Source organism: Rosa rugosa, chromosome 5, assembly GCF_958449725.1.
Source record: "Rosa rugosa chromosome 5, drRosRugo1.1, whole genome shotgun sequence".
Lineage (NCBI taxonomy): Eukaryota > Viridiplantae > Streptophyta > Magnoliopsida > Rosales > Rosaceae > Rosa > Rosa rugosa.
In genome coordinates this window covers 46893556-46918892 of record NC_084824.1, presented here as the reverse complement: position 1 = coordinate 46918892, position 25337 = coordinate 46893556, and the positions used below count along the sequence as shown (strand labels likewise).

At 38.3% G+C, this 25337-nt stretch overlaps 2 protein-coding genes and 1 long non-coding RNA gene across 4 annotated transcripts; 1 reads left to right on the top strand and 2 right to left on the bottom strand.

Moving 5' to 3' along the window:
* Positions 1-4854: 4854 nt before the first annotated feature.
* Positions 4855-6587, bottom strand: LOC133708203 (uncharacterized). The gene is made up of 3 exons (XR_009845656.1): positions 6501-6587; positions 5857-5947; positions 4855-5193 (listed from the first exon to the last, which is right to left on the bottom strand). It is a non-coding gene; the product is annotated as an uncharacterized LOC133708203 (long non-coding RNA).
* A 349-nt stretch (positions 6588-6936) lies between these two features.
* On the bottom strand, positions 6937-19269 carry LOC133708583 (protein BLISTER). Of its 2 annotated transcripts, none has more exons than XM_062134055.1 (13): positions 18792-19269; positions 17382-18075; positions 16675-17255; positions 15693-15812; positions 15384-15449; positions 14677-14787; positions 14268-14344; positions 9982-10049; positions 9307-9420; positions 8951-9114; positions 8621-8689; positions 7792-7947; positions 6937-7486 (listed from the first exon to the last, which is right to left on the bottom strand). In XM_062134055.1, exons 1-13 carry the CDS (start codon positions 18858-18860, stop codon positions 7406-7408), a joined length of 2370 nt encoding a protein of 789 aa, XP_061990039.1. In that variant the 5' UTR covers positions 18861-19269; the 3' UTR covers positions 6937-7405. The 2 variants fall into 2 exon arrangements, with proteins under 2 accessions (XP_061990039.1, XP_061990040.1); XM_062134056.1 differs by having other exon boundaries at positions 8951-9111; positions 18792-19268.
* Positions 19270-20213: 944 nt separating this feature from the next.
* On the top strand, positions 20214-21016 carry LOC133711766 (uncharacterized). The gene is made up of 2 exons (XM_062137860.1): positions 20214-20830; positions 21001-21016. Exons 1-2 carry the CDS (start codon positions 20214-20216, stop codon positions 21014-21016), a joined length of 633 nt encoding a protein of 210 aa, XP_061993844.1.
* Positions 21017-25337: the final 4321 nt, after the last annotated feature.

Below are 25337 nucleotides of genomic sequence, written 5' to 3'. Positions count from 1 at the left end.
CTTTGTGTGTATGTGGTAATTACTTTCTGCTTAGTAATAAAGGAAAAAAAAAAAAAAAAAACCAGTGTGATTCTTACTGGACCTCTCCCGAATGTTTCCGAATATGTGCTGCTGCTGGTGTTTTAATCTGGTTTAATCCAGAGCACTCTTCTTCTTGGGTTTTTTTAATTTTTAATTTTTTTCTCTCAGCTCTGTTAGTCTAATTGTTGAGTTCAGAGTCTTCTTCATTAAAAGTGAAGGTCTTTGATGTTGGTCAATTTGGCACAAGTTTCTTGTTAAAATCTTATCTTACTTTTGTAGCAACGTTTTGTTTACTCTTGCGTATCTTGCCGTCTTCTCATTATGCTCATCTCTCTTTCTAATTGTTTTGCTTCACTCCATTGTATTTTACAAACTGTACATTACATTTCATTCATAAATCTTGGTATTTCCTCTAGTATGCGATTGCATATCGTTCTCTGTCCAAATATATTGCAAATTACCAAAATCTGTCAAAGGCGCGCTCAAAGCTATAAGCAGTAATGTACCATGTTCCAGCTTATATATTCTTCAGACAAAACAGAGACGAATATACACTAAAACTAATAATATCTCTGTACTGGGCCAAGTTGAGTGTGCGTGCATGCCTTTGGTGCTGGTGCTACTTTGTTCTGGTTCACTCCAAAGCTCTCTTCTTTTGGGTATTCTCTCCGCTTTGTTTGTCTAATTGTTGAGTTCGATGTCTTCATCTGACAAAAGGGTCTTGTACACTATACATAACGCTTCAGGAGATCAATTTGGATTGAACCTCTTGAACAAATTTCTTCTGTTTGTGTTGTCTTACACTCTTGTTTACTCTTGCTTGTCTTGAATTCTTGATTGCCATCCATACATTTCGCTCATCTCTCTGTCTAATTGCTCCGATTCACTCCATTCTGATTTAGAAACTGTAGGTCACATTTCATTTATAAATCTTGGTATTCCTTCTAGTACGTGTTTGCATATCGTTCTCTATCCAAAGCAAATTACCAAAATCTGTCAGAGACTCGTAGCTATAAGCACTAATATTGTACCGTGTTCAGCTTATCCTTTGAATACTTTCAATAAACGCACATTGCTTGATTACATGGGTACATGGTATCAGTTGGAAGTCGGTGCCAGAAACAAAGACTTTATCTTTGTTTCATTAACTAATTAAACATACGTTTACATACCCTACTAATGTGTAGTTGAGCATATCTCCAAAATTGGGTAGAAAATAAGAATTGTGAACATTTTAGCTACGGTTCAAACCCGGCCCAAGTGTGCTAGAAAAATTGGGAACCAATGAAGATGATAATTTAGGGAAAAAGTGTGATTCTTATATGAGATTACCTCAAATTCTTTCTGCTAGATATTTGGTGACGCCTTTGTGTATTCACGATCTCGACTTGTCTAAGAAACGATGCATTTCGACTGGAGATACCCTCAAGTCAAATGCCCCGTACGTTATGTTGTTCCTCTACATCTATAGGATTTGACAACATTTACCGATTTCATCTTGGACATGAATGATTAAGACTGTTAATTTGAAATTATCTACCGTAACTAAGGTGACCTGCTACTTCACACCCGATAATAAATAAATTAATAAAAAAAAAAACTGTTAATTTGAGATCATTTGATATACACCATGCGGGCAGGGGGTATATATATACATTGATTAGTACATTAACGTATTAATACATCAAGTAGATTAAATTTGATACAGATGTTGACTGACTTCATGCATGAGTAGACTAGCTTGACTTGATCTCAAATTAGTTTATCCATGTATCAAGCTAGACTACCTTTATATCGAATTAGTTTACTTGATGTATTGGTACATTAATATACTGTAGACGAACCAGATTGATCATTTGATATATTTTTCTTTTTTGGAGGAAATAGAGAACCCCCTGATCATAGACTTAAGACTACGCTTCAACATCAGTGTTATTTTACGCTGCTTACAAATAAACCCGAAACTAATAATCTTTTTTAAACTTCAGTAATGAACTCCATCAAGGCTTTACAGTAGTAGTAGTAGCCTAAAGATCAGCAGAGGGTGAAGCTAGAAGGGTCCGTGCTAATCTTGAAATATATAGTAGTTGCTAACTTGCTATGTATTTTTTGGGGTATGTCCAGGAATTCTGATGTTGTTGGCTAAATTGTCACTTTGTAAATTGTTTTCTTATCTGGGCATGTTGACGTGTTGTTAACTTGATTCTTGTTACAGGTAACAAAACCATCATGAAAAGAAAATTCAGATCATGAGGATTTTGTGCTTTATCTGATTGAGGAACAAATTTTTCGTTTTTAAGACTAAGAAATATGGAGCAATCTGGATTTCAAATCAGCATTTATGGCGAAATTCTACTCTTTTTGGGTTCTGAAATCCAAGAATAAAGTGAGTCGAGGGATACATTTTAAGTTGAAAAAAACAACTGAAGCTAAGAACTGGCTGTCCAAATCTCCACACGTGGTAAAATGCTTCAACTGTTATCACTGTGAAGTAATGAATCATAACTTTGTGAAATTATTAAAAAGTCTCAGATTATCACGTGTTTATGGTCCGGGACAACTTAATTAGTCCATGTGGCCTTGAATGGCCTTGAATTTGATGATTGGTTGGGCCTCATTTTCATATTTTTTTCGCCCTTGTATGTACATATCAGTGATATATTGAACAAATTACGGATATATAGTATTCTCGTACGACACAACAATTACTCTTATAATTTCGATCCAACATTCGCCAAATCAACTCTATATATATTAAAAAGCAAATGGCAAGAGTGCTGGTTTTAAAAGAAGAAATCATAATATGGCGGCTAAGAAGAGGTCTAGCCCCTCCAACTATGAAAATTCCAGTAGAATCTCGGATGACAAAACATAGGCCACCACTTCTCGTTTCAGAATGGAATGAACCATCAATGTTGGTCTTTAGAACCCCAAGTGGAGGATGCTCCCAATGCCACAATAGATCGCTGTCCAGTACACCCCCCTTCACCATTGGCAGACCCAGAATTTTATATAACTAGGGGTGTATCATTTCTTCTCTTCACAGTCAATATACAAAGAAATTCAACCAAGTAAATAGGGGGCAATTGAATGGACTTATATATAGGATGGTTCAAGTTAGCTTTTTAAATATTCAAAAAAGTGAATTGGAAGTTTAATAAATTTTAGAGGTCTAAGTATACCTCCTTCATTTTACCAAAACACCATTGAACAATTAAATCTATATATTCAACAATTTTTTTATTTTTTTAAATTTCTATCAATTCAATCATGAAGAATTTTGTAAGGGAACTAGCTACATTTTTTGTGTACTTTCATCCAGTGGGGAACCAAAAATTAATTATGGGCCGAAAAAGCAGACAATTATAAAGGTTTTTTTGTTAATCCAAATCATAGTTTCTTTTTTTTGTTAATCCAGATCACAGTTTTTTTTTACTTCGTTTTTTTTTAGGTTATTCGACCAACTTTTCGGATCTAAGGAGGACTCGCGCAGAGTTGAAATTTCCAGTCCCTCCCCAACCCTCCAAGGCTCCAATCAATAAATATGTTGCTTCGTATCAAAAGAAGAAAAGAGAATAATAATAAAATTAAATAAAGCAAAAATGGATTTTCTCTGAAAGTTATTCAATAAAGAATACTAGCCTTCCTGCACGCGCCGATGAGCGTGCGGAAGGGCTGCGCTCGCGCGTGCGTATTTTGTTTTTGGAAAACATATTTCGCATATGTATATTGGCATTCCTCTCTTGTTACGCATGTTTGAAATGTTACTCATGAATGTAATATAATTTCTGTGCTGCATATGATGATGAGGATTTAAGCTACCCTCCCTGCACTTTGAAGAAGAAGTAGAAAAAGGAATAAATATAGTGATAATTTGATTCTTCGTCGCCATAGTAAATAGGCAAGAAAATAGAATTTGTTTCTTCATCTTAAAAAAAAATAAAAATAAAACAAAAATATATGGGCGAACGACCGGAATTGAACCCGCGCGTGGTGGATTCACAATCCACTGCCTTGATCCACTTGGCTACATCTGCCCGACATTAAAGAAAAGATAGGAAATCTGTCTTTTCAAAGTTACCGGCCTACTAAAAAAAATATTCTTGTGATAGGTCATGTTCTTAGTCAGAAATATAGTGAAATCACCTTTCCTATTCTTTCCCCGGACCCCGCTACTAAGAAAGATGTTCACTTCTTAAAATATCCCATATACGTAGGTCGCGCTAAAAATTCGGGTTCCCGAAACACGTACGCGTGTGAGGAAGGGCCGCGCTCGCGTTTGCGTAATGTTATTTTGGAAGAGATACAATTCAAATATGCAATAAGGTCCATTATAATTCGATCTATCAAGATTTTATCAAAGTACCAATTTGACATCTTTGCCCGTGTAAAATATCGAATTTTTTGTTGTTATACAATTTTAGCTAGAAATATTTTATTATTCCTCAACTTTTGTTCCTATCAAATATGTTTCAAGTAGTTTTCTTATAGTCCATAATGCATAACGGTGAAGCAATTGAAGGGCTACGCCGCTACGGTATTGCTTTCAAATTGGCCTTATAGCTTCCATGCGCGTGCGAAATTCTTTTTTTTTTTTTTTACACATTTTTTTCTTTTTTTAAACCACTAAACAGAAGGCACTCATCTTTGGAATAGTGGCAAATCAACACACATTAAGGACTAAATTCCAAGTGAAAATCCTTTTACACCCCAATAGATATATACTCAAGGATTGAGTAGTATACATCTAAATTCTTAACTGATAAATCCTTGAGCAGGTAAATCCTTGAGTACACATCTATATGGATTGAAATTCAATATTTATACCACAACCACAATTCACAATTTACCCATGAATCTCGCCAGTAAATCAGTAACCAACAGAACAGCTATACAAAAAGAAGTTCAAATCCAAGATAAAAGTAAGAGTAATAATACTAACATAAGACATAAAAAGTCAAAATGGATTTGGTTTGTGCATAAACAAATCAATTGAAATTCGTTGCTCATTCTATGGAGGAGCAAAGTAGAGAATGCAAGTCATCCATCCAGTTAATACCATTCCCCAGGTGATTAGGGACATCTGCAAGAGTGCAAGGCAAATGAAGTATGTCACCTCTGAAAATGTGCTTGAATCGCCACTCAAAAGCATGGAGATTTTTGGCATGGCAACTGCAAAAAGAAGACATGACATGTGATGAAAGGATATAGACATAAAGATCAACATCAGAGAAATAATGAGACATCAAAAATCGTTCACAACAAAAAGGTAGAAACTGGAATGAAAAAAATTCCAGTGGAGGAAGGCAATCAGCAGTGAAATGTAGTTGTTATATCCTTCTAGAACTTAGTGGTAGAAACAATGTCAAACTGAAAGAAGCGCAGCTGTCATAATCCTAAAGGCTATAACACATTAAACCGATCTAATAATAGGCGAGTACAAATTATAAATCATTCGAAAATCACTTTAAATAAAAGTAAGGAGAAAATGCATTGTGATCCTCACTGCCATCTCGTTTCATGGTATTGATAAAAACTTCCCATTATGCAATTCAAAAGATTGGCAAGAGAAAGAAGCAAACTTGATTCAAGTTAATACCTGGTAATTAACACAACCTATAAAATATATACGAAAACAAAAAAATAAAAAACAACCATAAACAAAAAACAGGGAGTTGCAACGGAGACATCGTGACAACTCGAACACAAAAGAGACTGTATATTACAGAGAGTTTTGTTAAAAGGCTTCAAAAACGTTCGCACAATTAGCTTTAAGCCTATGGGTAACTGAACATGAAACTGATCTAAAATGTACATGAATTAGAAGAAAGACACCTTGAAACTAAGAAACCCTTGTTGGATGATCTGAAAGGGACACATCGCCTGGCAATCAACCTTCATCGTTTGTGGATTTCCTAGAACTATTCTGCAAATAATAAGAAGAATAATCAGACCAAACAACGTATAAGATAAAAGAACAGAAATAGATATGCCAAGAATTCCTATAGGCTAACAAAGAAGAACCATACCCTAATATATACACACAAAAAAGAACCCATCAACCAATATATACTCCATCTACCATTCTCAGAATCAAAATCATTCAAAAACACACACAAAAAAAAAAAAAAAAAATCATTCATTATTAACTTAGCATTGCTCATCAATCGGAATCTCATTGTACTTCTGACTAAAGTAATCGTCTTAAACCTCGCTCTCCTACTTTACTTTTTTCTTCCCTACTGGCAGTCCACCCCAGTTTCTCCGTAATCACAGGTTTTCCTTTATCCACCAAGCATCCTTGATCCTCTTCATAATGGATCATTCTTGTGTACATAGCCTCCTAAATGATCCACTCTTGCAAGACAAAATTATTCCATGTTCAATTTTCTTCCAATACACAAAGAACCCCAAAATTGGTTGGATGAGATTGACGCACATAATTGACAACCATTTCAATATATACAGAAAAAGCATACCTTATTGGTCGAATCGTAGAGTAACAATTAAAGAGATCACTCTCATTCTTGGTTCTCTGATTGCAGTTGCAGAAGTGAGGAATCGATTTAGTGGGCAAAAGCATAACTGCTGGGCGGTTTGGCACTCTTCCTATTATACGTGTCGCGTCCTCCTTTTTCTGTTTTTATGTTTGTTTTTCCTTTTATGTCCTTCAGGTATTAAAATTCGCTGGTAGTAGGTTAATATAAAGGGAGGGCAATTTTCGGGATTATCAAAAATTTAACCATAAGCTTTATTGGCTTAATTAATACTGATGTTTACCCAAACATGGTTTTCCATTCTGAAATTATCATGGTTTAGTCAAAAACTTCATTTCCTTGAGAACAGCAATCTTATACTGCTCTTCTTTTCAAATTTTCCAAGTAACCACATTCCACATAAAATGAGAGGGGCATCTGAAAAGCCAAATCATTTGTTTCATTTCTTGAGGCTTAAGCTAGCCTCAGTGTATATTACAAATACAACAACTATGGGCAGTATATCGCTGCAAGGAAAAAGAGAAAGAAAAGAGAAGAAAAAAAAAAAAAAAACAGAGACATAATACAATCTCTCGTCTGTATATCGCTTCTAATCCTCTCTTTGGGTATCCAATTGCCCCCTAAATCTACAAAAGTTCTAAATCGATAACAATGAGGACTCTATAGTCATGTCTCAGAGAAATGATAATTATATAATATTTTATCAATCAATGGGAAGGCCTCTCAATTCGTGAACATATTTCTACTTTTTTTGGAAGAAAAAAAAAAAGAATTGACTATAAATGGACTCAAAATATACAAATTACGACCTCCAATACATCAAGGGAGTGCAGGAAAACAAAACCAGATCTTATCATAGGGACTGACGAGCTTTACCGACTTCCATGTCACAGAAGCTTACTAGTTCTTCGTCTGGATGGCCCTCCAGGAAAAAGTTTCATAATCCATCCCAAGACCCTTTCCACCACCTACATACGAGAGCATGGAAAAAAAATGATATTTCTTTCATGCATGTAGGAATCATAATGCAGGCAGGAAAAAAGAAAAAGGCGTTTGAACTCAACCGAATTTTTTTTTTTTTTTTCATTTTTACTTTTTCTGGTAGAAGAAGGCAACCATCAGCTTGGATCAGAATATACATTTGTCATTTTAAACTCAATGTTAGCCGTCCAAAAAAAAAATACTTGAGAGAGAACTCTATTACTTCTGGAAGGATAGTGTGTATTTCTGCAGCCAGTAAAAATGAATTCAAATTAAACGAAAAAAACAGTACCTCATCCCCTTCATCTGCATATGGAGTACTGTCAGGCACATCATGCGAAATAGGTTGCCTCATTGGAACACTCTCATTAGCCATACTTTGGGCAGTCAAAAGCTCTAATCTCTGAGTTTGAGCTTCAAGTTTCCGGGATAAATCATTATTCAGTTCCTTCATTCATGAAAAGCAAAGTCAGTAAACATTTCAATGTCGCAAGACCTACATTTTTATCCGTAGACTAGTGAAACATTATGAACCAAACACAGATCAATATATAAGAAATCAAGTGACAGCTAACTGAGCATTGTAACTTCAACCCAAATTTTCCTGAGTACGGCACTGAAGATATGGAGACAAATAATTCATGTTATATACTACACAGCCTTGAAACTACAAACAACACAAACATCCTGAAAAATATTACACCATAAATCAACCCATCTACAAAGATCTGTCAGGTCAAAACCAAACCGATGCCTCTTTTCCTATAGGTAACACGACCTCAGTTTCAAAATGCATGGAATGCTATTGGCATAAGTATCTAGTATCTTGAGCATGAGACAGTACATGTGCATGCTCCCTATGCAAGTCCACACTTCACAGTCAGATAGTACATGTGCCTCTTTTGGCAACAGTACTTCATAAGTCATAACCCATATTTCATAGTCACTTCCTTTTCAATGATTGTATACTACCTTTTCAATGACGTATCAAACATCATGGCCTCAACCCAGAAACATATCTAGCAATCCCGAAGAAACATTCCGTTCACCGTAAGGGGCCGAGATACTAAGAATAAAAGAGGAGTATATTAATATACGTTTAGAATGTAAAAGTATGCTACCTTCAACTTGGAGCAATGTGATGTCTCAGATGCCAAAGATTGTATCAACTCTTCTTTCTCTAATGCTAACTGCAACAAGAAAACTCTAGTAGTGATTATGATTGCTATACTCATTAATCTATTTCACTAGAAAATATATTAAATTGCAAAAAGAAAGGTGGAGTACTGATTTTTGGGGTGACAGAGGGAGAGAGAGAGAGAGAGAGAGAGAGAGAGAGAGAGATCCACTTTAATGGTGCTTGATTTTATGAGCAACTAGATGTCAGGGCAAAGAAAGGACATAATGATCAATAGGTTGACCACTCAAACAATATAAGGGGTCGAAGGTACCTCAGAAACTAGTGTATTGATGTTCTCAATTGTTCGCTTCTGATCAGGAGGTATATTTACAGATGAGACATCAACACTTGACTGTCCATGTTCAGGGAGCATGGGGAAACAGGATACATCACGCATTTCCTGGTCTACGGTGTCGGGACCAACCTCCTCATCTGCTTCAATTAGGGAATTAAAGACCCAAAAAAAAAAGAGAAACCAGAGTCATATTTTCTCTAAAAATTCAAATGTCATCACTAGTACAGTTATATATTCCTCAGTGAAGTTAATATCTGAACACTGTACTGTGTACTTATGGAGAATAAGCAATGAACTTCCAATAAAGACACAACAAAACAACAGTTATTTACCTAGATCTTCTGTAGAAGTAAACACATCTTTCTTGTTAGTAGTACTCTTGCTAACATCAGCTTTCCTTTCATTAGTGGAAGCTTTCCTTAGCATAGACTGCAATAGCTTCTTCTCTATACCAGATAAATAGCAACAAATATGTGTAAGCATTGCAATACTATCAAAAATGTAAAGTTCAGGTTAGTATAAAGGTTAAAATTGAAAAAAAAAAAAAAAAAAAAAAAAATTATGGTCTATCACAACAAAGAATACAGGAGCCAAACTAGAAAGAAGACGCTACTCAATCATTGCAAAATAACCTGCCCTTGTTGGCATGCACAAGGACCTCTGAGAGACCTCGCAGCCAAAGAAGGTGGAAGAACCATCAAAATAAGGGCTTAACAAGTGACTACATATATCATACACCTTTCATTGCTGTTTAGCATACCCACAATAATATAGAAACCAGTTTACCCGCACCCAGAATTTCAATCAAGGTCTTCTGCTACATGAAACTCCAGGATATCTTAACTTTATTTTGTTATTAAACTAAGACAAAAAGTTCTGCAACTTGGCAAAACTCCATGGATCAATACAGAGTTTCCGTATTAGTGACGACTCCAGCAGTCTCCATTTTGCTTGTCTATAAAATAACTTTAACCTGATTTTCAAAAAAAAAATACAAGCACACTTACCTTCCTGAAGAGCACTGATAGTTGACTGCAAATCCGAACGGTCTTTTTCTAGGCTAGACAATCTTTTTCTGCAAAAATTCAGTACAAACATTCATATTAAGAACTTTGTGAAAAAATATAAAGAATGAAATCTTAATCAAGAAGATAAATAATTGTATTGCAACGGAAGGAGGAGTGGACAAGACTTCCCATTAGTATTACTTTCTCTTAGAAAGCTAGTAGCACACAGCAAAAGTCAGCATACTTAAAAGAGAAAAATGCTAGAAACTAACTATCCGAAATTCAATTGGCTAAAGAGGATAGACACTACACCGAGCCAAAGTTTGCTTATGAAAAGCCTACGAGCAAACTATCCACACTACACTCATAATACTGTGGCACTTCCCCTATAGTATGCAAAACTATCCTTCCATATTTTATTATACATGGCTAATGGGGGTAGACAGTACATGAAACCCTTACGTGGGTCAAGAAGATACCAATGGTTTTACTACTACCAATTCAATTGCAAGGAGCACCAAACAAGACCGTCAATAGCATATAAAACTAAAACCGTTTGGCCACCATAAAAAATAATTCGATGATCAAAACAGTTCATTCTTTAGATTCTTATGCAAGGATGATTGCTGCAAAAAGTCAACCAAATCAATCACCATTTGGTCATCTAAACTGCAAACAACTACAGCCCATTGGATAAAATTGAAATGAGATGGTAGTCAAACAGCTAAAGGGTGTCTGGTTTAGCTGAATTTTTGCACAAACAATGCTTGCAAGGAAAACAAGAGAGTGAATAGTCCAATTAATGAATTAAATCCTGGAGAGAGAGAGAGAGACGGGGGGGGGGGGGGGGGGAACTTGATGTAAATGAAAACACAACAGCAACTAAGTGTGGAACTGACACTTAGAGCTAGGAAAGATTACTCCAAACACCGTTGGAACCTAGATTTCTAAGGGAAATCAGGAAAAGCCTTGAAGTATTTCAATATGGGAATACTTTGAATAATGCTTCAGAACTGAATCATACAGGTCTGGGCTAAACACTTTTTAAAATACCACCAAACATTCCCTAGACCTTTCTAGAGCCCCACAAACAACATTAAAGACTCTTCCCAGATTACATTAAATGCTAAGACAGCTATTAGACAACTACCCCTCTTAGACTCTCTAAACAACAGTTAATAAAGACATTAAAGCAAAACAAACAACTACCAAGAACTACATCTTAATTACTTGCATCATTCTCCCCTTCCTCAAAAAAACTCGTCCTCGAGTTTACGGCTGATCAAAGCTTCCTTAACATCTCCGCTGTTGAGTGGATATAGATCCGAAACCTTGAATGTAGAGTGGATACCCAATTGCTTTGGTAAATCAACCTCATAAGCATTGTCTCCAATCTTCTTCATAATCTTGTAAGGCCCAATCTTTCATTTACTTAGCTTAGAGTAGGAACCAACTGGGTGCCTTTCTCTATGCAGATGAATCATGACCATATCTCCTTCTTGGAAACTGCAGGGACGTCGTTTCCTATCTGCATACTCCTTATACTTAGCATTTGACTCTTCAATTTTCAGCCTTATCTCATTGTGCAGCTCTTGCATTTTTGCAGCCACTGTTTCACCCTATATGCTTCCTTTTCCAACTTCTGGTATAGGGATTAAGTCATGAAAATGCAATGGCTGTTTCCCATACACTATTTCAAAAGGGCTTCTACCTGTAGTGCAATTTCTTGAATAGTTGTAAGCAAATTCTGCTTGTGCAATAACTGCCTCCCATTGCTTCGGGTTTTCTCCAACTAAACATCACAGCAAGCTACCCAAACTTCTATTAATAACTTCTGTTTGCCCATCAGTTTGAGGATGGTAGGCGCTGCTGTATTGTAACTTTGTTCCGAGCCTTTTCCATAAAGCTCTCCAAAAATGAGACAAAAACTTGGAATCTCGATCAGAAGTGATTGATTTAGGCACTCCATGTAGACGGATGATTGTTCCACACTTAGTTGCTGTTGCTGTGTTTTCATTTACATCAAGACTGGAAATTTCAACCCTGTGTGAGTCCTCCTTAGATCCAGCCTGTATGTATATATAAATAACATAAAATACCATAGCTCTCATGTCTCTGATTTCTCAATCTCAAGAGCACTGAAAAGTCGGATTCAATTTCTAATTCATTCAAATGTCCTCCGTCCCAAAGTTTTAAATATCGTAACACGCTGCATGAGACCAAAATTTGGTTAATGTCATCTGTTAGCTATGATAAGCCACTGAAGGATCATAGAAAGTTTGTTCTCAGTGATTCAAAGAGCGAAAGCAGTCAGCAACACTGACACGAGCATTCGGTTAAACCAAACCAGTTCAAGCCCTCCCATATCAATCAGTTATACATCTTAGCGCTGAACAAATGAATACAAATTGAGCGTCTCTTTAGAATGGCATTATTTTAAGAAAGTTCCAGCGTTGACAGAAGATACGCTAAAGAGGTGGCCACAGTTGGCCAGACCCTAAGACATACAAACAGCAAGAATAGGGCTACCCTAAAAATTTACTTACAAGCGAGTTTCATAAATATTCCAGATATCACTCAAATTTTGATAAGGTGCAACTACAAAAATTTCCATTGACTGGGAGATACTTAAAACCTTGCAGACAGGATCACATCCTCTAGAAAAGAGACAACAGAGTGTCAAACCCATAAAAGTAGTGCAATAGCTTACGTTGACACCAGGTGTGTTTGGCCTCATTTGTGAGCTTTCCCACATTGAAAATATGTAAAATATGTAAATGAGAGGTAAGCTACCTTACTTAGAAGACACCCTCTAGCACACTCTTATCACCATCATTCCCATGTGGCCTCTGGCAGACTAGTACAATGACCCTTTACCCTCTCTAGTGATCACTTTGTCTCTCACACAGATGCAATCCCCTTTGGGCTGAACCACTATATCTTAGTCTTTATATGTGATGTGCTACCCTTAACATGCATAAGCCAAGGGGCATCCAAAGATTGTTAGAACTTCTGCTACCATCTCACCAATGTGGGAAGAGACGAGCAAAGCCCTTCTCAGTCCTTACCCGACCATCCTTCACCAAGAAACTACTGTTGTGCAACAGACTTATGGATTTGTAGTGATATCATAGTGCTGATATTCTCCCCACTTAACCATCTTAGCAACACTAGATGTGAAGATTTATCTCATTAGGGTATGGTACTATCACACATAAACCACCCATCTAAATTTCTCAAGTTGTTTCATCTCTTTGTCGATGTGGGCTTTCAATTTCACATCCTTAGTTTGAGTCAAGCCACACAGCCCCAACAATTTCCTACTTGCTTAAATGCAACCTACGTCATATCATGGTCCCTTGCAACTACGCATTGACTAGAATTTTTCCAATGTAGCTCACTCCACCTATCGACTCCTTTCAATTATGATTTTCCCTGCGTTCCCGACCCGCTCCAACTTGCTAGAAATTTTTTGTCAAGCCCGCTCTACCTATCAAAAATCCTAGATCATTTGCCATACTCCACCTTGAATGACGTGTCCTAGTTGGCTCTGATAGCAATTATTACGTAACAAAATCCACGTGACCCATTCCAATGGTTTCATAAAGTACTGATATTCTCTTACGCTAAACCACCTCAAAAGAAATTGATATTATTAGAAATAAACCACCAACTTATATTCCTAACGTTGCCTCTTTTGGGATTTGGGACAATCCCTTTCCATATCCTTGGTTTGCATCAGGCCACGCAACCCCAACAACCACCTCACGCTACACACCCACGAGGTCAACCTGTTGGTCACACGTCGTTAGATCCTGCACAAACCTGCACCCGATCCCCAGCTAGGAAACGACATTGCCCGGCCAAATGCACCCCTGGCAAGCCCAAGCAGATTTACTTTTAGCATCCAACCATGGAGCAAATCTTCGCTCTTTACCAAGGCGATGGTTGCAGCTAACCTATCAGGTCTGACAACATAAGTCCAACAGCTAGGCCCTAGGTTACTATCATATCCTAATGGGCTCAGCACCCACTCCATTCCAGACAGATCTCGCTCTTTAACTCGGTAGACCACCTAGTAGCTCATAAAAACAGACAAATCCTGGTCTTTACCCCCTATAGTCCACTTTTCTCTCCCAAGTAGTAGCCCCCTTTAGGGGTGAACCACTATATCTTGGTATTACATGTGATGTGCTTACTTTACCATATACCACCTTGCCAAGGCACCCAAACTTATGCCAAAACAACATATTCTTATTTGACATCAAACAAAAAGAATAGCTTACTTGTATGAAGAGATTTCGGCTTGTGAGTTCTCCAATTGCCTCTCCAGCTTTAGCTCACTTGACCTTAGTCTGAGTGCCTACATAAATCAATATAACCATTTGAACTTAAAAAGAAAAAAGAACAAGTACACACTGTCAAAAATGTGCAAATTTCAGTACCTCACTTCTGTCAGTTTTTGCACAGAAATAACTACAAATACTTGGATATACTTTTATATTAATCAAAAGTATAAACATAAATAGTTTTTTGCTCCCATCCAGGGGAGACATATCATATGTGTTTCTGCCGATATATCAGTAAAATTAGACCCATATATCACTTTCTTCCGACCTCAATAAAATAAAATACAATGGATAAGTTATTTTAAAATGCAGTCCTAAAAGCCAACATACCAAGAAGAATCACTACCTTCTCCTCCAAACTAATAACTTCAGAAGCCAATAACTTGGAACGTTCATCGGCTGCATTACATTCTAGATGGGCATTTGCATATTCATTTCTGACGGCCTCAAGTTCCACCTGTTAAAGGCAAGAATTCCAAGGTATGAATTTAGATTAACAGAAGATAAAATGAAGACAACTGATAGGTGGTACACCATCCTATGCGATCAACTGACCAAGAATTGCTTCAAAAGTTTCAAAAAAAAAATCATCTTTTTTTTTCTTTTTCTGATAGGCTCAAGATGGTGGAAAAAAAATTTCCAATTTTTGCTTAATTTGAAAGTAGTAACAAAATGTCCAAACAAATTCAGAATGGGAAAATATTATGGCCTAAGAGGATAAAGGCTACTCTGAAATAAAAGAATCGAACTGGTGCTCCTTCTTTAACAAGTAAAATTTACAATGAAACATTGTCAACTGAAATAATGGCATCCTTATATACAATCCCTCGTACTTGTAAGGATATCCTTCCCGATTCTGTAAGTTAGTCACTTAACAATTTTCTGTCAGTCACCGCACCATTCTAGGCATTCTCTTAACACTCAAAGCATAACTGCATTAAAATGTATTCTATATAGATCTATCTATCTATATATATATGCGCATGTTATATAAACCCTTCAGATGTAAATGAGATCCAGAATGACCAGAAATAAGGGATTATCAACTCTAACCATCTGGGCCTTGATCTCCGCTTGTAACGTTTCCAAGTCAGATTTTAGTTGGTCAACAACGCTTCTCTGGAGGACAAGCAAACAGAAGAAAGTTAGATTGAAGCAATGACATGTTTAATGACCTTTCTAGCGGAGGTCATAACTATTGTCCAACAAAACATATAATGATATTTTTACTAGAAAGCAGACATAAAATAATACCACGCTGTATATCCATGCGTCATATATTACATGCTGCTACTAATGCACAGACAAACTAAACAGATAGACAAATAGAATACCCCGAAATATCATGTTATGCAGCCAAACCTGTTGGTTATAAGTCTCTGTCAAAGAAGAATTTTCAGAAGCCAATGACTCAGCTAAAGCACGTGAAGCCTCGAGTGCTCGTTGCAAAGAAAACTTTTCTTGTGTCAAATCTTCAATGTGCTGCATAACATGAAACGATAAATGCAGAACATACATTATCAAAAAATTATTCCAACCAAATGAGCTCAGCAGAGCAAATTTACCATTAAATTTAAATGTACAGAAAGCAAAAGTGTTAATTAAAGCTTTCTCTTTGCCAGTATTCCAACCTAAGATCTTCCACAAAAAGACAGAATAATTGCTCACAAACTATAATTCAAACACAGAATGGTAATGAAACTTAATTAACTAGATGACTAAAGAAACTTAGCACATAATGATTTAGAAAGATGAAATCATCTCACTAAAAAAAAGGCCAAATGGATCAGGTGAATAGGTATTGGCTTGGTAAACTTATCCTTCTCTGCTATGCTAAAGCTATTTTTTTTTTTTCTTAACAGAACAATGGCAACCTTGAGAAGTATTCTAGGAGCACATATGATCCAAATAGCCCCCAGTACCTTCCTGATGCATTTGAAAGACAGGTACTTCATGCTCTAACTATATATGTCAGTATCTCCATGTTATAGACTTCATTACAATCTACATCTCTTCATTCTAACTGTAGCCATGTTTACTGCCCCTCAAAAATTGTATCTCACAACTATGTCATCAGTATAACTTATTACTTGGGATGAACTTTAACAATCAACCCTATATTTCCATCAGAAAGGAATTTCAATAAATCAAACTGCAAATCATTCCATTCCTTCTTCATGCTACATGTGTATTGAACAAGGGCTCACAGTGACCAACTACTTAAATGCTTGAGGACATTTTTAAGCTCTAAATTAGATACATGTATATATATTTTAAATGGAGAAGAAATGGAAACAGTGGACATTGTAAAGATTCACCAGCAGATAATAATAGAATACAGTACCTGTTCCAAAGCTGCAAAATCATCATTTTGCTTAGATGAATAGAACTCGTGTTTTCTGTCCACGCTACTTTCAACTATTGGCCTCTGCTGGTCCACCCCAGCACTAGGAGAAAATGAAAACTTATTGGAATGCTCAAATGAATGAGGTGCAACAGGTCCATCGTCCATAGATGGCTTATGGAAAGGCAGTGATCCCAGGAAGCTCATGCCATTTGATTTAGAACTGTTGGAGAAATATGACTCCTCAGGCTCAGCTTGTTGAAAAGGACTCCCGGAAGAAGCCTTAGGAACATTAAGAGAATCAAGGAATGATGGACGAGATCTCCTAGAACTAGTATCAGGTGTAACTGACTCTAGCTGTACATGATTGGACGAACTTCTACCATCATATCCAAAACCACTGGATTCAGTTGTTTGCACTTGTGCACGCTGCAAGCTAGGCATACCACTTGCAGAGCTACTTAGTTTTCCTTCTCCAAATCTGAAAGTTACAGGATCACCAAAGTCTGCAGTACCACCACGCATGCTTTTCCCAACTTCTTGAGCAAACTCTCTTGCACTGGTACTAGGTTGAATCAAGTCTGATATGAATCTCATAACATAAATCCAGTCAGAATCTTACTCCAACCAAACGAATCAGAGATATTGTAAACAAACACTACAATTATTAGATAAAAAAAAATGGAATAAAAAACGAAATATGTTACCTTGATAAAGCGAAGATGATGAAGCAGGGCCACTAGCCATTGTGCTGAAATTACTGGCCTCACTTTGTGGAAATGTGCTGACAGAGTTCTGAGGTGAGATTTTTGCAACAGATTGTTGAGAAGTACCCAAACCTGCACCTACGGAATCCCTCGAAGAAAGTTTATGTTCTGAGGACTGAATCCCATAAAAGCTGGATTGGCTTGTGTTGCTTTCAAATTCTTGACTTGCTTGTGGACGTAGAGCAATAGGATGGTTAGAAGTGGGTCCATATGGTAAAACATCTGAGGTACCAGTATCTTTTTCAACATCATTATTCATCCCTTTTATATCATAGCTATAACCAACATCTGAGGGTCCAGAAAAACCTGAGACACCAAATCTCTTATATTCTTGATCTACAGAAAATGCATTAGAATCATTTGTTGAAGAACTACTGTGTGTATTATTTGAAGAAGCATGTTCCTTTTGGTGGGAAAAATCAATGGCGTTGTCACCGTTGCTCGATATTACAGAAGAAGCTTCAGTGAAACCACCCACAGGCCCATCAGATGTACCAGCTCCATCTGAGACTGTAACCCGTACAGTTTCTATAGGTTGTTTCTCATTTGAGCTAACTTCAGAGACATTGACCTGGCTAGAAGATGACGTCTTCTTAGCTCTTTCTGCTGCTTTTTTCTTACGGAACTCCTCCAGCTGCAAGAGAGAACAGGAAAAAGAACATGTTGAGCAAGCAATCATTCTCCAAATTGGCTAAAAGATTTCTAAAAATGTATTAAAACAAAGATACTTAACTATAGAAACCAATACCTAATGGTTGGTGAAATAAACCAATACCTAATGTCGTAGTTTAGTGGACATTATACTATGAATCTATCTATCGTCTACCTTCCTCTTTCTGTTTTGTACCATAAGGTGTCCATATATAAAGAATGTTTCTTCAAGAACTATGACAACCTACTGGAATTTCCCCGAAAGAAATTCATCATCAACCTGTTTTAAGTCTTTGTTCCTAATCTGATGCAACAACAATACCATTAGAATCAGTTCACGCCCTGTAGCTACAAGCAATGTTTAAAGGTTGAACTTCGACACTCAAAAACATATCGATCGAGCAGTCATCCTAATCCCACAGAAAACCGCTTCAAGGACCAGACTATGTCTTTAACATACATTATGAGCAACATCATATACATTATGAAAGCTAGCTAAAGATAATTAAGATTACGACTCATACAGATTACCCGGAAGAGAAGAAAAAGAAAAAGAAAACAATTGAATCAAATTCAACATGAATTAACAATGTTTCACATTTCTGACCTCACAGAATGCATCTGTATACATAAACACAAACACCAGACGCCCAATTCCAATAGAACAAAAAATGAACGAAATCGAAATAGAAACAATACCCGGCGCTTTCCAGCTTCCAAATGTTCTTGTTTCCGCGTCGAATTGGGCAACACCTGAGCCGAAGCCATTCAATCCCCCCAAAAAAAAAATCAAACAATTTCCAACATATATATATATATCTCCACAACTCCTCACACAAACCCCTAACGAAGCAAAACCCTAAGGACCTAAAAATTACAGCAACATCTGGATCAAGGAATTGAGAATAATGCTCAACGCTGAATCCTCAATTCGAATTCGATCAACGGTCGGATAATTTGGAATTCAAAACGTAAAAAAAAAAAAATGGAATCTTGAAGGAGATATGAGAAGGTATACGAAAAAAAAGCCCTAATATTTTGAGACTCCGATCTGATCGGAGAGAAGGAGAGGGCTCTGTGAGATTTCTCTGGTTTCTGGCAGATCTCTCCCTCCTCCCTCTCTTTCTTTCTCGCTCTCTCTCTGTTTCTGTTTTTTTTTTTTTTTTTCTGGGCGTTTTTGTTTTGAAATTTCTTTTTTAGTTTGATTTTTATGTCATGACGGTTACGTGGCGTTACCAATATTTGGGGATCTTCAAAAAAATAGAGAAAATAGATTACCAACTGTTTGGCAGATGTCGACGGTTTGCTAAACGGTGCGTACGTGAAATATATGCATGAACCGTCCAACAAACAAAATATTAAGCATTTTTATTTTTGAAACAGGTTGATAAGTCCATTGATAATGATAAGAAAAATGACAACTGAGTAATGTGAAAGCTACATCAAAATGAGAGATAACAAGAAAAAAAAAAAAGGAAACTACTAGTCAGTAAGAAAACTTTTGGAACGCGCCTCACGCGCCTTCCCCAAAATTCCCTTGCTGTACCCATCTGCTACAGTGATTGCCCATAGATTTCCCTTGACTCCGGCATCTCCCCCGCTCTTCTGAAGGCACTGGTGGCGTCGCCGGCTTTCATCTTCTCCGCCCTTCCACCGGGAAGCGGCGGAGCCTCTAAATCTCTGATGATGCAACGGAAACGCACTAAGAATGGTAATGATATTTCGACTGATCTCAAAGCTCTTCGCATGGAGGATCTGGACTCCACCGTCCAACCCCCGTCGCTCCCTCAGCCCACTCTGAGCTACGCCAGCATGCTGAAAAACCCAATCAATCGCTACCACACAACCATGACTGAGGATTTCGAACTCACTGATGCTGATTGTACCTATACCCAAGGCAAGCATGGACACAATGTCTCGTTCTCTTAGAAGGTCCACAACAAATTGGATTTTGACTGGCGCTGTGCTGTTGTTGTCAAACTTATGGGTAAGCCAAATTCCACCAACACTTTTGATTTCATGCTGAAAGGTCTGAGGCGTAAATGGCAAACCAAAGGTGGTTGGCATCTTATTGACTTGCCGAATGATTTTTTCATTGTTAAATTTAACCTGGAGGATGATATGAATGCTGTCTTGTGTGGTGGACCTTGGATTTTGGCTGGCCAAACTCTGATTGTGAGAAAATGGAATCCTGATTTTGATCCTATGAATGAAGTAATTGGGAAAATGGCTCTATGGGTCAGGATTTGTGGTTTGCCAGTCAAGTACTTTAAGGATTACACTGTTGCTAAGATTGGCAAAATCTTGGGGGATGTGGTTAAGGTTGATCAGGTCACCATTGGCCAGGCTAGAGGTAAATTTGTGCGGGGTATTGAAGTTGACTTGAGTAAACCTTTGCGTCCTTATGTTGAAGTTGAATCTGTGGCGTATAATGTTATCTATGAAGGAATTTCCTTGATTTGCTTCGAGTGTGGATGCTTTGGCCACTCTAAAGACAAATGCCCTACTGTGTTTGATGTGTCTCCTGCTCCTCCACATGGTGATGGTCCTAACTGTGGTAACAATGATCAGACCTTGGCTCCTACTGAGAATTGTGTCATGCAGCATGAGATGAATACTCCTCAATCTTCTTCTTCTGTGATTAAAGAAGATATGGGCCCTTGGATGCTTATGAATTACAGAAACAAAAAGAAAAATGATACTAGTGGAGCAAAGAAAAGTGTGAGTAAAGGTTCTAGGTTTACTGTGCTGCAGGATGATGATGCTAACGTTTCAAATGAGAATGAGACTATAGTTGACAATGATACCAAATTTGCCACTCCTTCTATTGTGAAACTCTGGACAAATTTCCAAGATAAGAAAAAGAAGCTCTCTAAACTTAGCTCTGCTAAACTTGGTACTGTGACAGATACAAAAACTCCTGACTCTAGTTCCCTGCGTGGAACTTGTTTGGCTCCAATTTTGTTGCAGCTGGTCAACAGTCTCTTTTCTGCGCGGGCGTGCCAGCACCGTTCGGGTGCGGTCGTCGGGGGTGTCCCTTGACCTGACTTCCATCAAGCGATTGTAGACGAGGAGAGCACCAACCTCGTCGTGGGATTCTTTGTGCCTCGTGGTGAGGACTTTGCTGAAGTTTCTTCTTGTTCACAAGTCGATACTCAATATTGCAGATTGAGCAGAGCGAAATCACCGAGAAGTATTGAGATCTTGCTAAAGCGTGACTTTAGCTTGGTTGGGTTGCTAGGGCGCTACCCTTGCTTGGCTGGTTCTGTAACCGTTGTGGTCGCGGCACTACCGTCGGCTCCCGAGGAGACTAGGACCGAAGCACGTTGACAGAGGGTTTGGTGGCACTGAAAGTCGGCTTCTGAGAAGACTAGGACTAGGAGTGTGATCACCGATAAGAGAAAGAGAAGGAGAGGAGTTGCTCTTAGAGAGGTTGCTCTAGAGAGAACTTAGATCATCTTAGAGATGTTGTTGAATTGTGTTTGTTCTCATTGATACTTGTTGTAGCCTCTATATATAGGCTACCAAGCAACACTATTTGGCCTTAAACAACTCATAATGGGTTAGGTTTTAGCACTTAAACATTAATGGAATGTTAGGTTTAAGCACTTAAAACACTAATGGAATGTTAGGTTTAAGCACTTAAAACACTAATGGAATGTTAGGTTTAAGCACTTAAACACTAATGGAATGTTAGGTTTAAGCACTTACTGCTCCAATTTTGCTGCAGCTATATCTCCACCAAGAACTCAAAATGGGCCTTCGACCTCTTCACATAAAATGATCCAAAATGAGTGCAGATCATTGTGGCAAATTTTCAGAGCTTTCTTCCATGTGGTTGGGCCGGAAATTCTGCTGGACCTCTTACAGGTCCAGTTTTCCAGTTTTGCTTCTGCAGAAAATTAGATTGATTGTTTGAAGGCCTTCCACTCAAAACTAGCTCTGGCACTCTTCATAAGAAATGATCCTTGGGCTGTGTAGAATGGATCTGCAGAGTTTCAGCTCATTTAGAGTTCATTTGGTCAGGCGGCCGCTCCTTCTGTTTAGCTCGGTTTCTCCTAGCCGAAGTAGAAAAATGTGCTAAAGTTGACTTTTCATGCTTCCATAGTAGGCTTTATTTAGCCTCTAAATATATATTTCGAACTTGTCGACAATATATAGCTTGAGCCACTAACATTGGCTCAATTTCTCTAAGACGTGCCTTGTCAGGCTAAAATGCTCATTTTGGGTCCAAACATTGCCCCCCAGACCTCGAAGTCAAAGGTCTTCGTCTTGACTGAAGAGGTCTTGAATCAGCACTACTCTTATAATGTTGTTGCTCCAAAGCCACTTGTATTGGCTTGAATGTTTCCATATAGGCCTCTAAATAGGCCATAAAGCTTGAATGCCACAATCTGGATTGTCTTTGTCATGAACTGACGCATCCTTTGCCAACTTTATTGCCCCCCATGGATCTGGCGAAACTTGGGCAGGTTGTAGGAGATCAGAACTTTAGCGTGCCCCCCATGTCTTATGCGAAGAAACTGTCTACGACTCCTCCGAGTCCCAGACATTGGGAAAGTATTTCTTCAAGTATCTGCCATTGATAGGGTTATGATAGACAACTCCATCCAGGTCCTTGAGATGAAAAGCTCATTTCTCTAAGATTTTATAAATGAAAAGCTCCAGATATTTCTTCGCTAACCACTTCTAATGTTGCGACTCGATCATAGGCCTCTTTCTCCACTAAGTACGAAGATAACCTATCGTACAAGGAGTGGAAGGCCTCTACCCCTTCTTCTGGAAGGTCGTAATCCATTAATTATCCATTGTGTGGGGCACAGCATGGCCGGGCCTCGCTAGGTCTTCTTTTGCAAGCGTGAGCCCCCACTGTGCCAACTCAGAAGCCGTCACCCCTGTGGGGCGGCCCTTGTTGTCGATGTTACTGACTTGCAATGGAGTAATTGGCTCAAAATAGTACCTGGCATCTACGTAATTCGCTGAAACAGGGAAAGGGCGAGGGTCTGCTTTAATTATCTCAGCCTTATCTGTCACCCTGTTCCACATGATCAACTCTTGGTGGAGTGTTGACGGAACACAATAGCTCCGATGAATCCAATCTCTTCCCAGGATGGCACTGTAGGCCGCGTAACAATCCGTAACGAAGAACGCATAAACGCCTTCCGCGGGACCCACCTTGATTTATAGGAACAGTAAACCTAACGTCTTGGTTACTGTGCCCGCGAAGTTCTTCAATGTGAGAGAGGTAGACTGGATCTTCTCCTTCTTGATTCCCAAAAGCTGCATGGTCCTTGTAGTAATGACATTCACAGCCGCGCCGGTATCAACCATTATCTTGCTGACCTTAGTCCCATTAATTTCCACTGTGATATACAAAGGTCGCATGTGTTGCACCATGGCGGGCGTGGGTCTTGTGAAGCTCATGAAGAAACCCTTGCTGTTAGCATCTTCAGTCTCAAGGAACACTGCTTTTTCCACCGGTGTTGTTGCGGCTGAAGTGATCTGCAACTGTTGTTCTTCAATAGCGTTAGTTTCTACGCATTCCAGCGCAGCGACTGTAACGCCCTAAACTGCACCTCACCAGCTTAAGCACGTCACAGTGCCGCGAATCTCTAAAACATAAACCGAACGCTCGATTTACATTCTAAAGATCGCTAGGCATTTTATTTGAAAAACTTTTTGTAGAAACACAGCGGAAGCTACAAATACTTTTGAGGTGAAAAACTTGAATTTGTTAAAACCTATCCCATCCGTCCAGAACTTGGATAAAAGCTAGCATGGGGTACGAATCCCTATGAAAAGAATTCAACTCATTGTGACACAAGACTAGATTTCAACAAGTCCTGAACACGAAGATTGCGAAGTATAATTCAGATTGGAAACCAAACAAAGATTTACCGAACTTGTTCCGCACACCCAGCTCCATCCGCTACTGTCCCGTCACCAGTGCACAGTACCTGCATCCATACTGTTGTAGGGGTGAGCTTTCGTCCTCGCTGCTCAACAGGAACTCTAACTCGACTAGGTTTGAAAATCAATAGACCAGTATTGGGAGCGCTCCAGTATGAAACATACTTAAACCAAATATTTAGAAAGAACGACAAACTTTATAAGAATGCTTTTTAACTCGAAAATCGATGCATGATACAAAATTGAATACGCGCGCTGAATCTTACCAGATGGCCGGTCCCATAGACCCACTACACGACCTTACCTCAATTTACTTCATCACCAGGTAAGCGTAGCGAGAGCGTCCGCTACCTAGCTACGCACACGTACCGAGCCCGTCATTACGATCGGAATACCCGGACGACCGGCGTAACTAACCCTCCGGAGGTTTTGGGGATCGAACCCAAGGAAGTCAGAGCCACCCTTCGCTCTCAAGCCATCACACATTTTCTCACGGATTGGTTAGTATGCATTGCATTTGAACTTAACCAAACCGTACCACTTAACATGCATCGCTTAAATAACAATATATAAGAAAACAACTAACCGAGGAGAGTCCTGAATCCCTACCTGGACTCCGATGCTTTCTCTCACGTACTCCGAGAGTTGCGAACCTTCTGTTCCTCGGATAACTGGAGTCCTAGATTCCGACATTTCGATAGTTAATAACTTTTGAACAATTAAACGAAATCTCGACGATTAATATATCGTCCAAACCAACTTTTCCTGGTTTGACCAGGACTTGACCAAGGTTTGACCAACCTTTCCTAGTTTGACCAGGATTGACAAACTTTGACCATTGTTTGACCAATCGTTAATGGTTCGATAATTACCTAAATTATCGAACATTGACTTGAAGTTACGTTATCGACCAAACATATATTGAGTGCACCCGATTACTAAGGCCACCCAATATATATATACTTATATATTAATTTCTTTCACTTTCTATCCATTTAACATAAGTACAAGCATAGAACATGTTTCCAATTTCATCAACATTTTATCTCAATCACGCTACACTTGGTCTTTTACTTCCATTTCGTATCTTGTCGCATAGTAATTACACGGAATTTACTATGGACACCCAATACTTTCCAATTTCCATATAAGGTGTACCCAAAACTACTATTTCACACAAGGTGTGCCCAAATTACTAAGGACACCCATACTCACACTTGACCATTTTCATCCTTCACAACCATTTCCTGATTCACAACAAAACTCAATCCACAACTATAATATCAACATTCAAACATAAACTCCAAACACCCAGAACTATACAACTCGATTAGA

Bases quoted from the DNA above. Each gene is read 5' to 3' on its own strand.
- LOC133708583 (XM_062134055.1), bottom strand. From the start codon at position 18,860: ATGGCTTCGGCTCAGGTGTTGCCCAATTCGACGCGGAAACAAGAACAT. The intron at 15,813-16,674 runs GTACTGTATTCT...CATGTTATGCAG, and splicing joins ATTTTGCAGCTTTGGAACAG to CACATTGAAGATTTGACACA. The intron at 10,050-14,267 runs GTAAGCTATTCT...GAATTTTTGCAG, and splicing joins GCCGAAATCTCTTCATACAA to AAAAAGATTGTCTAGCCTAG.
- LOC133711766 (XM_062137860.1), top strand. From the start codon at position 20,214: ATGAATGCTGTCTTGTGTGGTGGACCTTGGATTTTGGCTGGCCAAACT.